Source organism: Megalops cyprinoides, chromosome 1 (assembly GCF_013368585.1).
Source record: "Megalops cyprinoides isolate fMegCyp1 chromosome 1, fMegCyp1.pri, whole genome shotgun sequence".
Lineage (NCBI taxonomy): Eukaryota > Metazoa > Chordata > Actinopteri > Elopiformes > Megalopidae > Megalops > Megalops cyprinoides.
In genome coordinates, this window is record NC_050583.1 from 49,491,950 (window position 1) to 49,513,212 (window position 21,263).

Sequence of the window (21,263 nt, forward strand, 5' to 3'; positions counted from 1 at the left end):
GTCCGATCAGTGAAAAATAAAACTTAAACATGTCCTCTCCTGTTGTGGGTACGTGGTGTGGGCCTTGCCTGGAGTGATGATGCAGCAGGTGGCGTAGGGTTCTGTGCCCCTACCGAACATCAGACACGCAACCCAAGGGATCAAAGTGTGTGGTGTCAACCAAATTCCAAAGGGTACCTGTACACCGTTTCTATAAGACAGAAGTGAAGGTTTGGAAATGGCAACATTTTTATTCACATACTGTATATAAAAATACAAAATTAAAATCATATTGGAAACCTTCAGTCTGTGACCCCCCCCCCCCCCCCAAAAAAAAAAAAACTGTGCTGTACCCTTTCCATTGAGGGCACACAGAAGAGCGTGACAAAAGATGTACTCTTGCCTGAAAATGACGAAGACCTTTTCATTGTGACATTGGTCGAAGAATGAGGCATGCAAAATACAAGTACATACACACACTGTGAAACTGTACGGCAACAACGGCACAGAGACCCTGTCATATTGCTGCCATACAGCATGAGTTGTTTTTTCCCCCCAACAGTACCAAAACTTTATGATGAAAACTTGACTTCACATTGTAAAAACTGTTAAATGTACAAAAATGTTTTTTTATAATCATAAAGAACTTTATCGAAGGTGCCTGACAACGGCTGTTGAAAAAACCCATGAGAAACAGGTCCCACTCCATTCCATCTGTGGCATCACTGCTTCTTGTAGCTTCAACTGCAAGAGAAGAAATATGTTTGATACAAACAAAAATGCGTAAATTGAAATAAATATCTATACACGTGGTTTCTATTTTAACTGTGGCAGTGTAGCGTAGTGGTAAGGAGAAAGGGCTCGTAAATGAAAAGTTGCTGGTTCGATTCCCCACTGGGGCACTGCTGCTGTACCCTTGAGCAGGATACTTAACCCAGAATTTCCTCCGTAAATATCCAGCTGTATAAATGGATAAAATTGTAACCTATGCAAGTCGCTCTCAAGAGTGTCTGCAAAATGACAGTAATGTAATGTAACTGCACTAAAGTGGTTTTGGGAATATGGGCAGTATATCCACTGTCAAAGAAAAAAGACAGTTTGAAGCGTACTTCAGTCAGAGCTGCTGCTTCTTCTTCGCTGGTTTGATGGGGATGATGTCATCATCAATCTCCTCCATATCCTCTGACACGTCGGATTCATCGTCGTCCTCGTCATCTTCAAAAGCTGAGGAAGATCAGAGAGGAGTCTCGCTGCCATTCTCCTGTATTTACCGTACCCATAAAACAGCGCCGCAAATGGATTTCAGTCGCCGCCAAATTAATAATTCAAATCCTGTTTTCATGTGCGTGTCAAAAGCCGAGGGGATGACCTCATACGTACAGAGTCAGCGAAGGTAAACTGCATTCAGCTACGTCTGCGGTAGTTTTGTTTTTTATATATTAAAGTGCAGCAACAGTGCTGCACAGTGGTAAGGAGCAGGGCTCATAACTGAAAGGTTGCTGATTTGATTCCCTGCTGGGACACTGCTGTTGTACCCTTGGGCAAGGTGCTTAACCCACAGTTGCCTCTGTAAATATGCAGCTGTGTGAATAGAAAAAACTGTAAGTTGCTATAGATAAGTAAAAGGTCAATCTCTCTATTTAACTTATGGTTGCATAGTCTCATTTTTGTGTAATTAAAGAAAAAAAATAACTATGACCAAAGTCCACACTTTGAGAGAGGACAACATCCTTTGGGCACATGTGTGACACTGTACACAGAAATCTGTTGTGGAGGTGGTCTGAGGTCACATGCTCATACACAAGCTCTTACTAGTTACATCAGTAATGTGATCTCTGATTACTTGCAAAGTAAAACAGCTGTTAGTCTTACTTGGTAAGATTCCGGTCAAAGGTTGCCATAGGCACGTGCCATGTGTGATTCTATGCTGTCTGGGGCATAGAGTGTTAGGAAAATGTGTTTGTGTCAGTCCTGAAACTACAAACTAATGTTGGATCCAGGGGTCAACAGTGTAAAAAATTCTACAGCATCAAACTGGTACCCATCAACCTTTCTCAGAATGTTTGCTGCATTACAATTAAATTATCCGTTCCACGTGACTGGTCTGCCCCACCACCAGGAGAGCTGTCACCCCTCACCAATGAGGTGAAGCCCGCTCACGCAGACGGGTCCAGATCCAGACTTGAGCCGGAAGGTCACGGGGGTCTTCACCTCGAACTCGCCCATGCTCACCTGGAGAGGAAAAAGATACGTACAGACGGCATAAGTAAGGGGGAACACAGTGGTCTGGGAGGGTTTAGCATGCTAAGCGAAGGCTTTAACCCCCCCCCAAACGTAAGCGTTTCCGCCACTACCATGGGCAGGCAGGAGATGTGGAGGTTTGCCACCGGCACGGACACTTTCTTCCCCCGGTGATTCAGAGCGGTCACCTCCACCACGTTGCTCTCTTCCTTTGCACCGCTGCCCAGACAGATCTACACAGGAGTGTATGAAACAACTGTCAGAAAAACACATCTCTGTCTTATTTAACGATACATAATACTAGGCAAAGGGCAACTATGCTGAATACACATTTAAGACACTTATGACTACAAGTTGTGAATTCAATCCCAGAAGAGAGTTGCTTGTGTATCCTGGAGCAAAGAACACGTAATACTCCAGAATTACTCTCTTATTGACTGAGGCCGGGTTAAGACAAATTACGTAAAGTATATGAAACTATACACTTATATGTAACATATAAACTACTCTGCAATGGTCATCTGTAGTGCTTGTGGTGTGTTAACATCAGTGCAGCGGTGTAGCATAGAGAGAAGGAGCTGGGCTTGCAGCCCAGAGGTTGCTGGTTCGATCCCCTGCTGGGGCACTGCTTGGGCAACGTACTTAACCCAAAACTGCCTCAGTACATCTCCGGTTGCATAAATGGATAGCATGGATAAATAAGCCGCCCTCTGGTCACCAACTAAATGTAAATGTATAATCTGCACAGCAAACGCCTGGGCAATTTCTATGCTTTAAATTTTACAATGAATCCATTTGCACAGCTGGGGCAGTTTTGGGTTAAGTATTTTGGTCCAAATGCCATGCACATTTGAAAGCAATGTTACCGGACTATGACAAAGGGACATGTTAAAAAAACGAGTTGTCCTGTTACTTTCTCTGTAGCCAAAGGCGCAAGAGTTCTGTTTTTGCCTGTGAGGAAATGCTTAACCATGTACTGGCGCCTGGCTTCGTAAGTTACCGACAGTACTTGTTCTCTTGACAAGTTCAGGATCATCGCTAATCTTTCCACGAAAAAAACTACTGAATCAACGGCAAACAAATTACTCACAGTCCGGAGATCAAGATACTGTTCGAGGCTCTCCTCTTCGTCTCCTTGAAACGTGTAGAACGGGACTTGGGAAGACAGCTCACAGCCTACCAGAGAAATCGATCACAATACTTTTTAAAATGTTCAGCTTCTGATACATAACATTACGGCAATTAAATAATATGAGATTTAACTGGTTCAAATAGCTATAGCAACTGACGGCAAAAAAATTTAAGAGCAACACAGCTAGACCTAGCTTGACTAGTTAGCTGGAGAGTATCCCACGTGTGCTGTAGCTAGCCAGCTTGCTAACTAGAATCAACTTACAAAACACTGATTTACGATACGAAAACATACTGAAGAAAAAGCTTTCCATTTTTGTGCGACCCGTCCTCCCGTTCTCTGATGATTCGTCCTCCAAGAATGACATTTCAAAAGTTAATTTTGAATGCAGCAAAGTGAATTGTAGCTAGCTAGGTACTCCGTGAAGCTGTTTTCCCCTGCCCTGGCGATAATGAAGTAAACCGCGTCGCAGAAAATATTTCGTCAGTCACTGGGGTGCGTCCCCAAATTACCTTACTTACAGCTCTGTAATATCTTGAACGTATTTTTGTCAGTCACGGATCGAAACGGCGATTTCACTAAGGCAAACGCTCGTCTGACTTTACTGACTCCGGGTACCGTGAGGTCACAAGGTTGTATTTTAACTCGCGAGTTCACGCTCTTAACGTGCTGAATTTTCACCTGGTCCCTATCATTTACAGTCAGTATTGGCGTTATCAGATGTGAATACTTCTTAACGTTTTACCTACAGTAGTTTGCGTCCTAACGCATATGTTGTTAAACCTGTCCTTATTCTAATCTTTTGTTGGCTGTGGGAGACTAAAACGATTGTCCTTATTCAGCTCTACCTAAAATATGTGGAGGTGGACATATTGGGAAGAATCATCCCGATCAACTGGACGAAATTGATTAGGCTTCTTTGATGTCGGTGATGTCATGCAGTAGCAGTTTAATAAAATGTAAGATGTGGATTGTGCAAATGTCATAATTTCAAACAGATACTCTACTGCTAAAATTTTGTCAATCTAATGGCTCCAAAGGTGTCACAAGTATCGCTTCTGATCCTGTAAAATGTCAATGTGCAGATGTTTACTTCACTCAAGGAAACGATTTCGACAAGTACATGCAGTGTGAGGAAACAATACCCACCAATGAAGTGTTAAAAAGAGCACAAGAAACTTCACTAGTTTCTCATTTTTATTTAAACATCTTTACTGTAGATCCGACACAAATTATACATATTCATACTGAAATAATGCAAGAGAATGCATCGATATTTAAAAATACACCTCATTAGAGGTAGCTGTGCCCTTCACATGGAAAGCTCCTTGAAATTGTCTACTGTCAAGCTGCCTTCATTCACCTGAGGAGAGACACTTTATTGCATAGACACAATCAAAAAGACACACTTGATCAAAAGCAAACAACATACACTAATTTCAGATACTCAGTCATCACATCCTTTGGATCAGTGCTATGACATGCTATTGATGAGCAATTCAGGTTCTTCTACCTTTCCATCACAGTTAGACAGGAAAGATCAGACAAGGACACCGGTGTAGTGAAGCAAACATGAACATGGGTCTGGCATGAGGAAAAAGACTATCAAACCAAGCAGGACAAAAACCCGTCATGTTTCACTCAACAGTGAGTCCAAAAATCAACTGTGCACAGTCTATGGAAGAAAACCAAAACAAATGACACTTTGTGGATGTAAAACTCTCATGAAACCTCCAGGATAACCCCCCACAGCAAGAATATTACCATCTCGTCTCTATATGAACTGTGGAGTGTCAGCATCAGGACTGAGCAGTGTCCTATCACTTATTGTCGTCTCATAAAACGCCTCTTTAGACAATAACTCTGCATTTCCACCAATCAATTTGTCTTCACTTAATTTTATTTTGATCACATATCTTTCAAACAATTCTATTTTTTATTGCTGGAATAACTTACAATTTTCTTGCCCTCATAGATATTATTTTTCCCCATCTTAACTATTAAATTCCCTGCATATTGGCTTAAATCTGTTTAATGCATTAAAAAACATCCTTAGTGTATTCAGTAGCATTTTGCTGTAGATGTATTTATTGTGATTGGCATATAAGTTGGCCTGGGCATGGGCAATCAGGTGAATGGCATTCACATAACCCACAAAACAGCAGTGTTTGCCCCTCCACATGTAGCCTCTTCCTAGAAATGTGGCCTGTGGAGGATGGCATGAGAAGAAAAAGAAAGCAGCCATTTTGTGTTTCCTTCCCAGGTTCCTCCCTAACCCCACTCAGCCTGCAGTAATTTGAGCACTTTCCTTTTTTTTTTTTTTTGCAGTGAAACTTAACATTAATCTCTTCTCTTCACACAGGCCATCACAGGCTTTTTCCCAAAATGACCACATCCTTTTGGGCTGCCTCCAGTTTCACCTCTTCAAAGCCACCGAGTTTACTGTAGAGGTCCAGCAGCCTCGTGTCCGTCTGCCTCACCGCACAGAAGGCACCATGCGAGCCTATATGGAGAGCAGAGGGAGACACAGAACACAGATACTCTATGTACTGAGTAGATATTCAGCTGATTGTCCTCATCACTGAAAATTCTGTCCTTCGCAGGAGCTAAATGTCTTCTGATTTGATCTATCATCATGATTATTCACAAGGTGTGTGGCCTGAGATAGAGCTGGCACACCAGTGCACACAGAACCGCTGGAACATCCCGTTTTCAACCGGGACCTCCTACTCAGAGAGGTGCGGAGGCCTGATGGAACACAGAACTAACAGTCTCTTGTTTAATAGTCTCTGGACAGAGGACAAAGGAGTTGTGTTACACAAGCAACTAAGAATCTCAGGGAATTGATCTGACATGTTTCCGTTACTGACTGGTTGAAGGTTCATCGCAACATACTTAAACACTTACATTTAGTTTCCTTTAAAGGGCCAGCTTAATAAAGGAATATAAAAGACATGTGACATTAACAGGGCTTGTTTTAAACATACCCCACAGTGAGTGATCTAAAACAAAGAGATAAGGCAGGCTGGAACTTTAAGTGAAGTGACATTAACCCGGTCAACTGCTGGAATGTGAAACTCACCCAACCGAGCCTGAAAAAACCCCAAAGTGATAAACAAACACTGCCACTATTTAAGAGAAGGGAGAAGAAATTACTTTGCCTAACAAAACCAAAATGCATTGTGTTTCTAGGTGTTCTCTCTGTTTAAAGTCTAATTTAATAGTCTAAATTCTAATCTTTTTTTTTAAATCTCTTAATTTCTAATTCATATCTGGTGCAGTGGTAAGGAGCAGGGCTCGTAGCCGAAAGGTTGCTGGTTGTATTCCCTGCTGGGGAACTGCTGCAGTACCCTTGGGCAAGGTACTTACTCCAGAATTGCCTCAGTAAATATCCAGCTGTATAAATGGATAAAATTGTAACCTATGTGAGTTGCTAAGATAAGAGCATCTGCTAAATGACAATAATGTAATGAAATCTTTTGTTACTGTTCCCAGGTTTTAAAGTTACCCCATAAACTGCACCTCAGATCATGAGGAATTCAAATAGTGGCATTCTCTACTACTACAACTACATTACTGCAATGACTACTACTACTAAGGCTACTACTACAACTACTTGCGATAAAAAAAAAACCCTTTTAAATTTCTCTTTTCCTGCAGACCACATCTGTGTGGTGAGCGGTCCCTGTGAGGGCCAGACCACCCACACAGATCAGAGACGGCGCCTGCCTTTCCAAGGTTCAATAGCTCCAGCCGTTCCTTTTACGCACTCAGTGGTGGCGCATACAATTACACTCCCTCACCAACCGCGGCTATCTGGCCCTCTGCGACAAACCCAAGAGATCTGAGGTCTGGGGGCTGTTTTCGGGGAGTGGGGGGCCCCCTCTGGCAGCGGCCTCCAGTTCGGTGTTACCACCGTAAAGTGCCGTCTCCCTGCCGCTACCTACCACCGTCTTTGAGGGACGTGAGCAGGCATCCCATCATGCTCCTGGGCGCGGCGGTGTCCACGACCTTGGGGTGGATCTGCGCTTTGATCAGGGATGGGAAACGTCCGAGGAACGTTTTGGGAAGGTTCCTGCCCTCCCCCTCCTCCCCCTTAACGCAGTCACTCGGCATCGCCCCCTGCAGCATGCCACGTGAGAGAACAGAAAAGGAGAAGAATGAAAGTGATTAAACAGCAACTCTAGCAGCTGCAAGAGTCCCCAGGTTGCCAGATTCAGTGGGGAATCCTGACCTGGGCTCCCGACACCTCTTTTCCAGAGCTGGGTTTGGGTGTTTTTTCCGATGCGCTTCGAGCCTGGCTCTTCTCATCCTTTGTCAGGAAGGCTTCAGCATGGATCATGCCCAGGGCATAGCCACACACACCATTCTCATCCTCCAAGACGAAGCCATAGTCTGGGCCAAAGCCGAGGGGCACACCCATTAACCTGGAGGAAGACACAGCGCCATCACTGTGGGACTTACGGCGTGTTTTTATCTCAGCACTGCTCACTTTCAAGGTAGCTCACTACAGAGGACATCAGAGGCATGGGGACTCATTGCTTTCCCTATATCAGTTTTTAGATTGGGCCCATGGACAAAATGATTGGGACTCACTGATCGTGGATCAGTGCATAGCAGGCATAGTGGGTGGAAGATAAAGTGCGTATACACACACACAGCCATGGTTAAGGGTTTAAGGGTGAAGCAAAAGTGACTACACGCTTGCACTGTGTGATCAATGTGTTTTATCATATCTGACAATAATGCCAAGCTAGCACAGCAGAATATAATTGGATTCACAGTTCAGACACATGGCCTCATTATCAGACCAGCAGATAGATGTAAAAAGTAAATAAAATGACAGCATAGAGGAGTCAGACTCTGGAGTTTGCAATCCACCCTCACCTGTCTTCCATGGTCTGTGGATGTGGCGGGCAGGCACGGCTAGCCCCTCCCTCGCTGTGCGTTTCCCTGCATATCTCCCTCACCGCGGGCTGAAAATAAAGCCGAAAATGAGTGACAGGCACGAGTTTGGAGAAAGCGTTCAGACAGAGCCTTTTCTGAGAGCTGCATGGGGTGGGGGATGGGCCCCTGGCCCCTGGCTCTGAGGAGGGGGGTGCAGGTGGGCGGAGATGCTGACTCAGCAAAGCCTTGGATCTGCGGGCCTCTTTCAGAACTGTCCTGGCAGAGTGGGGAACCAGTACCTCTTGGCTTGGGGAAAAAAATGCCCTTTGCCAAATTTATGAGACATTCACTTCTTAAGAAGTGACTGCATGTGCTGAGAGTTTTTTTAAAATCCCATCTGCTTCTCCAAATCACCATGCCCATGTTAGGAGAGACTGTGTATACACGTGCGCATACACACATGTGCACCCTTAGTTTGAGTGATGAGATCACACTTTCTGTGCATGTGATCCGGTTTACAGTTAACTAACTACATTCTCTTTCCTTCGGTCCTCTCCCTCTGCTGATGTTGTTAGTGTCACAACGCTCCCTGCAAACCTTCACATTATTGTAAGTAATGAGGACGAGGCAATCTTGTGAGAGGTATTCTATCACTGAGAGAATGAAAAATCACTCTGCCAAAGACAATGGAGCCCCCCGCCCCCCCCCTCCCTCCACACCCCACTCCCACCCCCACCTCCCACATCCACCCCCAACCCCCCACCAACCTCGTCTTTGGTAAAGTACGGCCTCACGGAGTAGGTCTGGCAAGATGGCGGCTGGCGGAACAGGTCGTGTGCCGCGTCGTTGGGCAACATCCTCTGCGGACAAACAAGAAACACAGCCACACGATCTGAGGGGCGTGTCTCCAGCTCCTACTGGAGCACGCTCGCATCTGGCGCCATCTTCAGATTTTATATCGACAGTTTTCCTGCATAAATCTAACTCGCGCTGGAATAAAAACAAGAAGAAGCCAATCATATATTTTTTTTCTCCTGCCTGATATGAACACCTGGAGTCATTTGGAAATGTCCACGGGAGATATTAATCATTCTGTTTTTCCACAGCTGCAGTGGTTCACTTCCAAAGATGTTGCTTCTGTTAAAACTCCATTCTGCCTCACGCAGGAGAACAACAGATGTACCACTGAATGACTTTAGTCATTATAACCTCCAATGGGTGCTATGACTTTTTTTAAGGTAACTGGAAAAAGTCTCACAGTTTTTTTTTCCCCATTTAATCTGGCATCAAGCTAGTATTTGTATGTTTCAAATCATACAAATCACAGTATATTAAACAGAGCAGACAGGAGCAAATGATTCGAAATCAAGAGGGACATTTGGATAATCATGGATGCACCTGCGAGCTGAGAGGGCTTGGTCTGAGAAGGCTCTACTTTGTGACAAGAGATCACTGTTCCACTGCACCGGTGAGAAGCACTGAAGCAGGGACTCCAGCAAGAAAAGGTCCAGGAGCAAAACGGGAGAGAGGCGCAAACGCCCTCACTTCAATCTGAGAGGAGATCAAAGGCTCCTCGTGCCAGCGCATGCAAACACACACACACACACACGCTGGCACACGCATTGGGGGGAAACGTGTGTTCGTTTGCATGCCGTGCTTAATGAATCGGGGCTTTGATCCTGGAACCTTCCGCAGGTGAGCTCACCCAAGCACATAAAAGCTCACACAGGAGGAGAGGGGGTGGGGTGGGGGGGGGGGGGGTGTAGTGTGGGGCGATTTGGCTTTCGGCTGAGAAATGAGATACGATGAATATGTAAACCCTTGCACTTTTACAAAGTTACAGCAGCATAAAAAAGCCCAGCATCTCCTTTGAGGAGTCACTGGGAGCAGCCGAATCAGTCTAATTGGATCAGCCATAATGCTATTGCAGAACCCTGAGGGATTGGGAGGGGGGGAGGTGTCTACCTATCAACCTTACATGCCCTCAGATGCCTTCTCAAAGCAAGCAGAATGGACAATTCATCTTTCACAAGAACAAATGGCTCTTAGGTTTCCCAAGTAGATTACAACCCTTCCATCCCCTACCACCCTCCCCAAAAAAGTACAGTAATAACACAAGGATAAGAATCAGCACACCTTATAACAGATCAGCCCTAATTCTTCAGTTAAACGTCATCAGTGTTAGCTTTTATTTACTCATTTATGTAAGGTCAGCGAATCACTTGTGAATTGAACGGCTCCGATACCTGGAACTCCCCCGTTAGACCGCCTTTAAAGGAAAAAGGTTCTTGGTCTCCACTTAAGAACTGTGCTGAGGACTCAGTATGAGAGCCTGTGGAGATCAGATTCAAATGAAAAATGTTAAGGGGGGGGGGGGGGGGGGGGTGGAGGATATGGGTGCAAGTGAGGATAGAAGGAGGGTTGAAGTGTGTGGGTGGTGGTAGTGGTGGTGGTGGTTGGGGGGTCTTCATTAAAATGAAAGAAGGTTGGGAATTGGAGAGGGTGTAACAAAAATACACTATCAATCTTCAAATACCTTATGCAGTTGTAAATACAGATAAGTTTCCTAAGCTATAGAACAAATTAATGTTATGGAAATCAAAGATAGCACTTCCGAACTAGCATCTTAAAATGACTAAAAATCTACCAAGCAACCAGACTGTAAATGATTCAAAGGTTAGCAATATTTGCTCAGGCAAATGCATTGTAATGACTTTAATAAATCTTACTTCCTTATTCAGTTGGGACCATGTTGTGCAAGTCAATTAAAAAATTCAAATTCCTTGTCTTGTCAAGACAGGTCCCATTCATATATCATAGCTAAGAGCACCATGACAGCCAGTTCCTCATGCCACGCAAAAACCTGAAAAGCTAAACAGTTTTAAAAAATCTTTATTAGTTTTTCTTTGGGGGATTTCAACTGCCAGTTATTGATTACTTCCTGCTACGTAGATCAGAGTTGGCTTTTCCTGGTTGGACACCCAGAAACCACAAACAAGGGTTTTCTGGTGACCATGGCAACATTGGAAACAGTGCTGGAGGACTGTGCATTCTCATGATATGACATGGCATTACGCTGTCACAGTAAAAGAGGCAATATGATACTTTACTGTAAGGAGAAAAAAGTCACCCACAACTCATATGCTATGGAATGCATTCCACAGACAAATGTGACAAATGCATCATCACAGTAAAATGATGATGTCACAATATGTGTATCACTACACAAATTACATCACAATGCTCAACTGAGTAACAGCACACATCACAGTAAGAGGATGACATTGCAATGGGTGCATCACTATGAAAATGACATCACAATACTCAACTGTTCTGACATTCTCTATCAACTCCTACAAGCATTCTGATGATTTCAGTCCTCTAATCTTCCCTCCAACACTGAGTTCTCCTGCTGAACTGTACAAAGCCTTATTGTGACTGACTTAGCAGCTCACTAACAAATATTCAGATGATCCATCAGGCATGACAACCTGTGGATCACCTGGTGTAAATCAGTGGCTAGGAAGCTGTGATGAGAAATGTATTCTGGTCTCAAACAGCACAGGACTGTAGATGACACACCCAGCCCCCCCCCCCCCCCTCCATGTTTCTCTGGTACAGGAATAGAAAAACGAATTCGCTGAGGAATTCTGAGCAGCAGAGTGTCGTAAACGCTCATTTTCAGAACCAGCAGAAACACTGGAACTCTAAATACATGTAATCACATGACAGGAAGCCTCACCCTCTCCTACAGTATGCGGCCCACGAGAAAGATATACTTTCCTTTTTAGCAAGATAACCTTACAGAATCTATAGCTTTCCACAGCTGGTGTCTGTATTGGCATGTTCCTATAGAAACGGTGTAGCCACACACAAAGCAGCATCCCCTGGCAATGGACCACTTCCCAACAGTATTAATAGGCTCCACCACTGCAATTATTCCCAGTCAGTGAAAGCAGGGCAGCACACCATTTCTGCGAATAGTATCCAGCTGTGTCCAATACACGTGACATAAACCAAAGTCATGGGTTCACCAATTAATGACGAGGCAGAGGATGTTCTTAAGAGAATCTGTCTAAACTGACCCGAGAATAAACTTTCCCTGTTTGATGACAGCATGTTGCAACCTTAGGCGAGATACTTTAATTCACTGCGGCCGTAGGGAGGAGTTCATCTAAAAACTTATGATGCAGAAAGTCATGAACGAAGGTTAATTACAAAACATACATTTCAGAGGCAAACCAAACAAGCAAAAACACTCTTTCTTCCCCTTAATCTGAGCAGATCCTTACCCAACCACTCAACAAACTGCTTGGCCACCGACGTGATGCTCTTTATCTCCAGGATGTAGGGGTACAGGTCGTACACGATGCTCCTGTTGGCCGAGTTACACACTCTGGTGAACATCTTGTTGACGGCTTCGTACATCTCCACAAACTCCTCCATCCGGGACCGCCATTCTGCAGCCTGTGAGAGACAACCACAGCAGCTGGGAAACAGCACAGCTGAGCAAACCTACAGCGTACAATGCTCTGCTTGACCTGCAGACTACTCCACTTCCATTTTTAGCCTTTCAGCTAAGCCAGCTAGGCCATATAATGTAGGTGCACATCCCTAACTCAGGAATATTAACAGCCTATCAACTGCTGATAATAGCTTTTGTGCCTTGAATGGCTATAAAGACGCAATCTCCCTCACACTGTCAAGAAGAATGACTTCAGTTTTAGTGTTTAAAGGCGCCACCTAACGGTGGCGAACAGAAGTGCATATCCTCCATTTTGTTTGTTTTGTACATCTTCGATCCTCTCAGATTCTCCATGCCAGTATCCATGCACTGTTTTCGTTTAAAAAATTACACACACAGAGAAGAACTAGAAGAACTGTGAAATAAAATAACTAAAGAAAATGACAGGGACAGAGCGTGCCTTTATGAAATGAGGAACTCGCATGAAAACCTCAAAGAAATTTTCGCATCTAGATCGTAAATGTGAATAAAACTGACCCCAAAGTCATTTGATAAATGATAAATGACCAAAACAATAGCAAAATGGAACAAGGTAACCAATCCACATACAACTTTTCAATGCCCTCCAAACAAATGAACAAGAAACATAACATTAGCTTCCTGTTGGCCAGAGCTCCAGACTAACTCTTCCACTGGTAGCACTTTCTCAGTTGGTTGCACCAGCGCATGATTTGGTCGCATCCTTTTTTTTTGGTAGAGCACGGTGTTAATCAATGACCTTGCATCTTGATGAATAGCTGTCTTAATTTGCATACCCTAGTTTTGCATTGATGTAAAGACTGACAGTGACTCGAGACTTGATATTTGCAAAATATTTTAATCTGAACATTAAGCCTCCCTCGTACCATAATCACGGGTACTGCGTTAGCCATTGTGGTTGAAAGTAGTACTTTTTCTTCTTCACTGGCTCAGTCGTTCTCTCTGTGCCTGCACCTGCACTCTCCCTGCACCTGCACTCTCATCATCAGTCGTTGTCTGAGTCGGGACCTTTTGTTGGCTCTCCCTCTCCACCAGCCTCCTCCTCCCTCTCCTCATTTTGTTTTTTAACCCTTTCATGTGTACGATCACACCGGTGTGATTAGCTTTTTAGCGCGTATGCTAAAACAGGTGCGACTAGAACACAAGATTGGAAAAATTCTAGCTAATTCCAGCTTTGAGGAAACAGCGATTTAACATTAAAAATATAGCAAATGCGGCAGTGAAAACTATGAGAATCTTAATAATAGCTATAGACTGCAAGCACTGTTGCGCCTAGTTATAAAATTTAGTCACACGGTCTCCAAAAATTGTCACAAAATGCGACTAAATGGTCGTAGTCTGGAGCCCTGCCTTTGGCTGAAGCAAGCAAGCAGTACGCTAACTAGCTCCCAGCTATCATATTCCATGCATGCTAATGTAACGAACATGAAAGCAGCTGGCACCTCTGCAAGTGAGATCCGAACCCCTGCTCACATTGCCAGCTAAATTCTAGTGGCCAACATTGTTAGCAGCTGAAGGCAATCTGCCCCTAGTTCCATCAGCAACAACGATTGGCTAACCACATCTCAGGGAGTGACGTCACCATTTAAACCGCTCTGCTACCTGCTACCATGCAGGATTTACACAGCACTCACACAAGCTACTAATTTCAGAGCTGTTACTCTAACAAACTAGCACTGAGCATCAGCAGCACTAACAGACACCCGTCTGCGTCCCGTGACATCCCAGCGCTACGCGGCATCTCTCACCTTTTCCGTCTCCTTCCCCCTGTGGCTCAGCACGCCGGCGTTGGTTCTGACCCAGTGCAGCTCCTGGAGCATGCGGACGGCCCTGGGCCCGTGCTCGTAGGGCAGGTAGAACAGGTCGGCCATGAGCGTCAGGTCGTCCAGTGTGAGCGCCTCGGCCGTGTACAGGGGCCGGTCCTGGGGGCCCGGCGCGTACGGCTCCCAGCCTGCCTGCTCGTCCGTCTGCATGGGCGTGACCACGTCCTGCGGGGCCTCGGGGGCCCGGGGCTCGGCTGCTCCCTCTCTGTCTGTATCCATGGGCTCCTCCGGAGCTACGGATGCAGGAACAGTCACACCAGCCTCCCAGTGAGCGGTATGTATTAGCTCAGCAGATGCCCGCATACAATGCAACTTACACCCTTTACATTTGACACATTATCCACTTATACAATATAATATCTACTCATAATGTTGGAAATTTTCAGCACATTACATTACATTATCAGCATTTAGCAGATGCTCTTATCCAGAGCGACTTTTTTTTTGTTTTGTTTTTACGTGTTACGTGCAACGTTTTGGTTACAAGTGTAACACCTAAACCACAATGACTCACAAGTTATGCATTTCATCCATTCATACAGCCTGATGTTCACTGAAGCAATTTGGATTTAACACCTCGCTCAAGGGTATAGCAGCCACATCGCCACCCTGCCATGTGGTATCTAAAATTTCACTCATGAATCTGGTCTCAATGGCTGCAGAGCTGGTGTTTCAGATAAATGATGTGTATATCGACTGACTTGTTGTTTGAGTCCTGGACTCGGGTAAAGGATTATGGGATCAAATTCCAGGTGGTACACAGCCATTAATTGTCATCTAAGTAACCGCTCCACTTAAAAAGCAACCCCTTGTTGTGTTATGAGAGCCAAGGGTTTGGTTGCCATCACCAAGCGCACCAAGCATTACAGATCTGTGCTGACTCTCTCCCAGAGTGTTCAGTTTTCAAAACACTCTGATTCAGCCCAGAGAGGCTCAGAATGGTCTCAACCCTCACAGTAAGTCACATGTTCTCTTCTCTTCTAAGGCAGGGCAGCACGGTGGCTTTTATCCCACTAAAATTAAATTAAATTCATTCTATACAAATGAAGGCTGTGGGAGACACGGCAACCCTGTCGCTGCAGGCGACACCGCGGCGTTCTCTTACTGGCGTACTGGTGCGGTGCCCCGAATTCCTCCAGCCACTCTGCCAGGGCGAGCTTCAGGGCCTGCCGTGGGCTGTACAGCTCGTCCATCTCCTGCTCCTCATCACTGTTGTCCTCCTCCCCCTTTCCCTGAGTTGACATGCCACTGTTGTCGCCCTCTGCTGGAGAAGCAGCAGCAGGAGTCATAGAGGGAGAGGCTTCATTTTTACCACTAAACTGTGAGGGTACTGCATTTGGCCCTGTCTGTCCTCATCAATGGGATGCAGTAGCAGTGTTTCACCACTAGATGTCGAGGTTGAGGCAAAGGGGCAAGGGTCTGCAGTCTACGTGATTGTACATTGTCATCTAAGTAGATAAGTACAAGTACAAAACGTCTTGCATGTGATCCTTTCAAAGTTTAGGTCAGAGAGTGACAATTTGATTTAGCAACACGCTGGCTTCATAAAGACTTCCAAAAATGAGGAAATGGAGTCCACAGTTTGAAAGAGGCAGTCGTCATCCCACAATCATCAAAATGCTCTAGATTATTTTGCTCACTGTAAAATAGTGTAAAACATTTGCAGTTACACACATCATATACTTGGTTATCATTTCCTTCTTCTGCATTCCATTAGACAATGTGTTAAGATTCCCCACAATTATTCAGCAATCTTCGCAAGAGCTTCTACCAGGAAAGGAGAAAATGTATGGACGACTACACACGCACACACAGAACAAAATATTCTCACTTACCCATGACAATATCTTTCCTCACACCATTCACATGTGATTTGCACCAGGTGGCCAGGGTGTGGATGGCCACGAAATTGGGCTCGAATTCACAGTTGGGGTTGGTCAGAACGCCCTTGAGCTTGGGGATGAGGTCCGTTGACCGCCCCTTGTACGGGCCCAGGAAGAGCCTCTTCTGGTCGTAGTCATTGGCATGGATGTTGTCCCAGATGACAGGGGCTCTCTTCAGCACCCTAGAGACCTCTTCAATGGACTCTACGGGAATGTTGTTCGACACAACCTTGGGACCTTAAAGAGAACACAGAACACAAGGAAGTGGGCTACAGTGTGGTGTAGTGGTAAAGAGCAGGGCTCATAACCAAAAGGTTGTTGGATCGATTCCCTTCTGTTGTACCCTGGGCAAGGTACTTAACCCAGAATTGCCTCAGTAATTATCCAGCTGCATAAATGGATAATGTAAAAATTGTAACCCATGTAAATTGCTCTGGAAAGGAGCATCTGCTAAATGATTGTACTGTAACGCAATGTCACCCACAACTGCCTCAGTAAATATCCAGCTGCATAAATGGGTAAAATTGCAACCTACATATAAGTCACTCTGGATACGAGCGTCTGCTAAAAGATAACAATGTAATGTTAATGTAAGAGAGGAGCACACACCCTGCAGTGATACCCAACACTCTATGCTGGTTACGGCTATTGCACCATGCTGCAGGTGTTCAGCCATTTTGTTCCAAAAGCTGCATGCCGTCTACAACATAGTTGCAGTCTGGGATAAATCTACAGTACGCTACATCTTTAGTGCCTGTCAGTCTTCTGCTTTGAGGTGACTTTACCTGTCCAAAGCACGTCAATCCGCGGGTGGAGTTTTTCTCCTACTGTCCGCAAGTAAGGAGACTCTGAGACGCTGGGAGAACAAAACCTTCCGCAGTAGTCTAACATTCGAAAGACACGAGAAAGCAACATAAAGTGTTTTTTTTAAATGTGATTCAACCATGATCAGCAAACGCTTTCTTAAAGGAGCAAAGAACACATGCTGCCATTTGCAGGTTTTGTGCTCAATTCACTATCCACAGTGACAGGTACAGGAGATCTTCAGAGATCTAAGCGCATCATCAATTCCTTCTGTTATTACATTTTACATAAATATATGCAAATACACATTATATACAGAAAAATATGAATCAACTGTGTGTTACTATAATATTTTTCATACCCAAATTATGACTTCATAATAAATATTTCTTATATTTGTGTCAGAAATAAACACCTAATTTTTGAGGTAAGACTTAGCATGGATACAGTACAGAACGGTGTTCATGGATTTTCTCATTCACTGTATTATCTTCAGAGTATCAGTCACAAACAGCGAGTGACACCCATATAACTGGGTTTGGACATGATGTTAAAAACTCATCTTATTTATTACCTGTGGGGCATATCATAAACGTCTCCGGCTCCCCCAGGTGCTGGAAGATTTCGTTGGTGAGGGAGACCTGGGCGTCGGCAGAGGAGCTGAACACCTTCCTGTCCGCAGGGCACATGTCGGCGTCGATGTCGTCAAACAACAGAGCGAAGGACCTGCACCCAAAGCGAGAGACCTGAGAGGGAGAGTGAAACGATTATTACATCACAATGTTTTTTCTCAGTAAGGGAAAAGAAAGAAAAAATTTATTACATCACAATGCATTTTCTCAGACAGAAAAGGGAAAAAAGATAGCTATACTACAATATGGTCTAAGAAGGTATGGTTCAAAATTAGATTAAGCCCTGGATCACTACCTGGGGTGAAAACATACAAGTGCAAAACAGAACTCTTTCACTCTTGCTCTCTGCGAGTGTGTGTGCGTATATATATATATATATATATATATACACACACACACACACACACACTTATTCAACCTCCATTTCACCTGCAAAAGGTGTTTGGGTGAGAGAACACTGCTCTTCAAAGAGGCCCTGCACAATAGCCCACACTGTCGTTGACCTTCCCCCCACCAGCCCCTGTAACTGTATTAATGGCATGCAGACATTGCTCACACATGCATTCACAACCACGGTTTTGCTCACGGCCATTTAACATTGTTCACACCTGATCCAGCTTCCTCTTCAGAGTGGCGACCTCTCTCGGGTTGGAGAAGGTGATGTCCAGCCCAGGGGAGAGGGCGTAAATGAAATCTACGTCATGCTCCTTGGCCGCAGTAATGAGGGCCATGAGTTGCTCTGAATTGCATGAAAAGAGTGGGGAAAAATATCAATCAGCCACTGTCAGTTATTAAGGTCATTGTGTAGTATGACCAATGTTCAGCTTTGTAAATGGAAGACAGTCCTGGAATTATGATTGTGACATCACTACTACTATCACTTCTCACCTGCTTCTTCAGGGGAGTACATCTCCCTCCAAAACATTCTGTGTTTGTAGTCATCTTTTGGAGCGTACAAATAGGTATTCAATCCCCACTTCTGTTGCCTAAGGAAATACTTTTTTGTAAACAACTTCATTTAAATTTGAGAGCAGTTGATACACAATTATGTTGGCATCTTCATTATTTTCTATTAGAACTGCTGAAATGAACACAATACATGCAACTACTGTTTACCTCATTGGAAATCTATTTTTAAGTTTATTGTGATTCCATACTAATACCAGTTCACTTTATTAAACACTAAGTGACAGCATATGGCAACAACCGTCAGTCCTGTGACACAACATACAAGAAGCATTTCCTTACTTCCGGAAAAGCTCCTTCCTTTGCTCCATGGTCCAAGGTCGCCCATAGAAACCTGCATCAAACAAAGTCATTACCAATAATCCCTCACACACATACCCTCTCTCTCTCTCTCTCTCTCACACACAGTACTGCTACAGCTGCTGACGTGGCTGGGTTCTTGCTCCCATTGCTAGTTTATTGCTGCGGTTAAAAAAACTGTTTGCCTGTACACTGGTGCACACACACACACACACACACACACACTACTAGCGCTACAAAAGTAGTGGCTTACCTCGCTAACTTCTACATAGACACAGACATGTAGTTTACTAGATTAGTGTTATTTAAAACTGTAACTGTCTGCATGCACATTACACGAAAATAAATTTGGAGCGGCTTGCTCACCCTCGACCACGCCGCTGATGAACGTCTTACGGCCGGTGGTCGTTCCGCTGCTGCCGGCCGCCTCTGGGCCCGAGGGGGGTTTCTGCTCGCCCTTCTTGGAGTCCATCGTCTTAACAATCGGATACTAGTCAGCACGCTGCAAGCCTAGGAACTGTCCTCTAGCTTAACGTCGTAGGTTTGTATAAAAAATAAAATTAAGTTCCCTTATCTCGCTAAACACCTGGGCATGACCCAACGTTAGGACAATCTAGCCTATGCTACAGTGTAATGAATAACACGGCCCGAGACGAGAGGTTATCTAAACATCCAGACTAGTTAGCATGCAACAATCCCGATGTCTGCGAGGATATGCACCGACCTACTGACGAGGTATCACCTCCACACACCCACGTTATATCTCAAAGTACCATCTTTCATTTAACTTCCTTATGGCTCTTCCTGTTTACATCAACTGCGCAGACGCAGAAAACCAGATAAAACCAGACAGCCAGTGATGAACGGACTGGCCCGTTTTGTTATAAACTTCTAATTTCAATAACGGATGATGAGGCAACTCTTAAAAAAACATTGTGTTACGAGAGTAGTAAACGTAATATCAGTTTTCATGTTCTAGTTTAGTGTTATGACCGCGTTCGCGTACATGTGGTGTGCTACGATTATACGCGTGGGCACGTACGGGGAGGGCGAGCTTAAAGGCGCACCGATTTAAAAAGATGAAACTGATGGAAAGATAAGATTTACCATAGCATGTCATAAATATGTTGATAGCATACTAACCTCTCCACTATATGAAAGTATTTTTATTATGCACCTACATCAAACATATTCCACCCTACGACTGTAAGATACAAAGTCAACATGTCACGTTGAAGCCGTAGCCGTTTTCATATTTATGCTTCGGAGCAAAAACGAATACCTCGGAAACAAACGGCCTTTATTTTTGTAATGTGAAACCTGACATTTTGAATAATGATAATTATATAAAACCACGTTGCTGCAGTCTTTAAAGGAATATACTGTATAGCCTTAAGTATTTACACAAAGCAATAGCGCTACTGCTCATCTTAATGTATGGAGAATTGCATGTAACATTAGCATAGCACTTACTAGAAGCAACTTCATCTTCAAACAAGCAAAATAAAAACCTATTGGTAAAACAGATATTGTCCTTACCTAAAGGGGGCTGTTCAGTCTAGGGTGAAGCACACAACCCTACCTGCCTAGTTGCAGTAGAAAAACATTTCTTCTAAAGGAAAAATGCGCTCATCAGTTGCATTGCAATCTAACTGTTTGGCTGATAACCTGTTAAATTAAATCGGTTACAACAACCCAGTTAAACAAACGTTGACTTAAGTGACCCGGGTTTTGTACCTTGCGGTGCCCAGTGGATCTTTGCACCTTCAAAAAGTTAGCCATACACCATAACGAAACATGAACCATGGCAAAAATGAAGTGGACATATGACAAGAAGAAACAAATGATTGTTTTCAGATTTTTTATTTAGGTTTTGCAATACATTTTCTGTTGCAATTTCCCCTTTCTTCCCAGCATGTGCAGGAAAGCTTCCATTTATTTGCAGTTCAAGTTATTTTCCCATTTTTTCTCTCAACACTTGTTAAGACACACTTGCATACTGTTTTGGAATGCAAATGGTCAAATATTTAAATATTTTTTTATTTATTTATTTAAAAGCTCTTCAATTGGATTTTTTAAACGTTTTTGAACTTTATTCCATTTTTTTGCTCT

The 21,263-nt window shown here is 44.0% G+C and overlaps 2 protein-coding genes across 4 annotated transcripts; both read right to left on the reverse strand.

The window, feature by feature from the left end:
* Positions 1-314: 314 nt before the first annotated feature.
* On the reverse strand, positions 315-3,784 carry LOC118789335 (nucleoplasmin-like protein NO29). Its single transcript, XM_036545713.1, has 6 exons — positions 3,647-3,784; positions 3,311-3,396; positions 2,334-2,453; positions 2,118-2,211; positions 1,089-1,203; positions 315-723 (listed from the first exon to the last, which is right to left on the reverse strand). The coding sequence occupies exons 1-5, from the start codon at positions 3,717-3,719 to the stop codon at positions 1,094-1,096; spliced, it is 483 nt and encodes a 160-aa protein (XP_036401606.1). The 5' UTR covers positions 3,720-3,784; the 3' UTR covers positions 315-723; positions 1,089-1,093.
* A 794-nt stretch (positions 3,785-4,578) lies between these two features.
* LOC118782767 (protein O-GlcNAcase-like) lies at positions 4,579-19,985 on the reverse strand. 3 transcript variants are annotated; one of them, XM_036536323.1, is made up of 16 exons: positions 19,518-19,985; positions 19,134-19,185; positions 18,774-18,871; positions 18,494-18,624; positions 17,828-17,999; positions 17,235-17,333; positions 16,402-16,686; positions 15,672-15,827; positions 14,492-14,799; positions 12,532-12,706; positions 10,486-10,571; positions 9,007-9,099; positions 8,240-8,328; positions 7,587-7,779; positions 7,300-7,474; positions 4,579-5,855 (listed from the first exon to the last, which is right to left on the reverse strand). In XM_036536323.1, exons 1-16 carry the CDS (start codon positions 19,621-19,623, stop codon positions 5,719-5,721), a joined length of 2,355 nt encoding a protein of 784 aa, XP_036392216.1. In that variant the 5' UTR covers positions 19,624-19,985; the 3' UTR covers positions 4,579-5,718. The 3 variants fall into 3 exon arrangements, with proteins under 3 accessions (XP_036392216.1, XP_036392209.1, XP_036392224.1); XM_036536316.1 differs by having other exon boundaries at positions 15,672-15,830; XM_036536331.1 differs by lacking the exon at positions 9,007-9,099 and having other exon boundaries at positions 15,672-15,830.
* Between the last annotated feature and the right edge of the window lie 1,278 nt (positions 19,986-21,263).

What these genes read in the sequence shown, in the direction of transcription:
- LOC118789335 (XM_036545713.1), bottom strand. Translation starts at nt 3,719, where the DNA reads ATGTCATTCTTGGAGGACGAATCATCAGAGAACGGGAGGACGGGTCGC. An exon ending in AATGGAAAGCTTTTTCTTCA is followed by an intron (nt 3,397 to 3,646) that starts GTATGTTTTCGT and finishes TTTCTCTGGTAG; the next exon opens with GCTGTGAGCTGTCTTCCCAA. An exon ending in AGTATCTTGATCTCCGGACT is followed by an intron (nt 2,454 to 3,310) that starts GTGAGTAATTTG and finishes ACTCCTGTGTAG; the next exon opens with ATCTGTCTGGGCAGCGGTGC.
- LOC118782767 (XM_036536316.1), bottom strand. Translation starts at nt 19,623, where the DNA reads ATGGACTCCAAGAAGGGCGAGCAGAAACCCCCCTCGGGCCCAGAGGCG. An exon ending in GTTTATGATATGCCCCACAG is followed by an intron (nt 17,334 to 17,827) that starts GTAATAAATAAG and finishes TTCGAATGTTAG; the next exon opens with ACTACTGCGGAAGGTTTTGT. An exon ending in CGTACTTTACCAAAGACGAG is followed by an intron (nt 8,329 to 9,006) that starts GTTGGTGGGGGG and finishes CTTTATTTTCAG; the next exon opens with CCCGCGGTGAGGGAGATATG.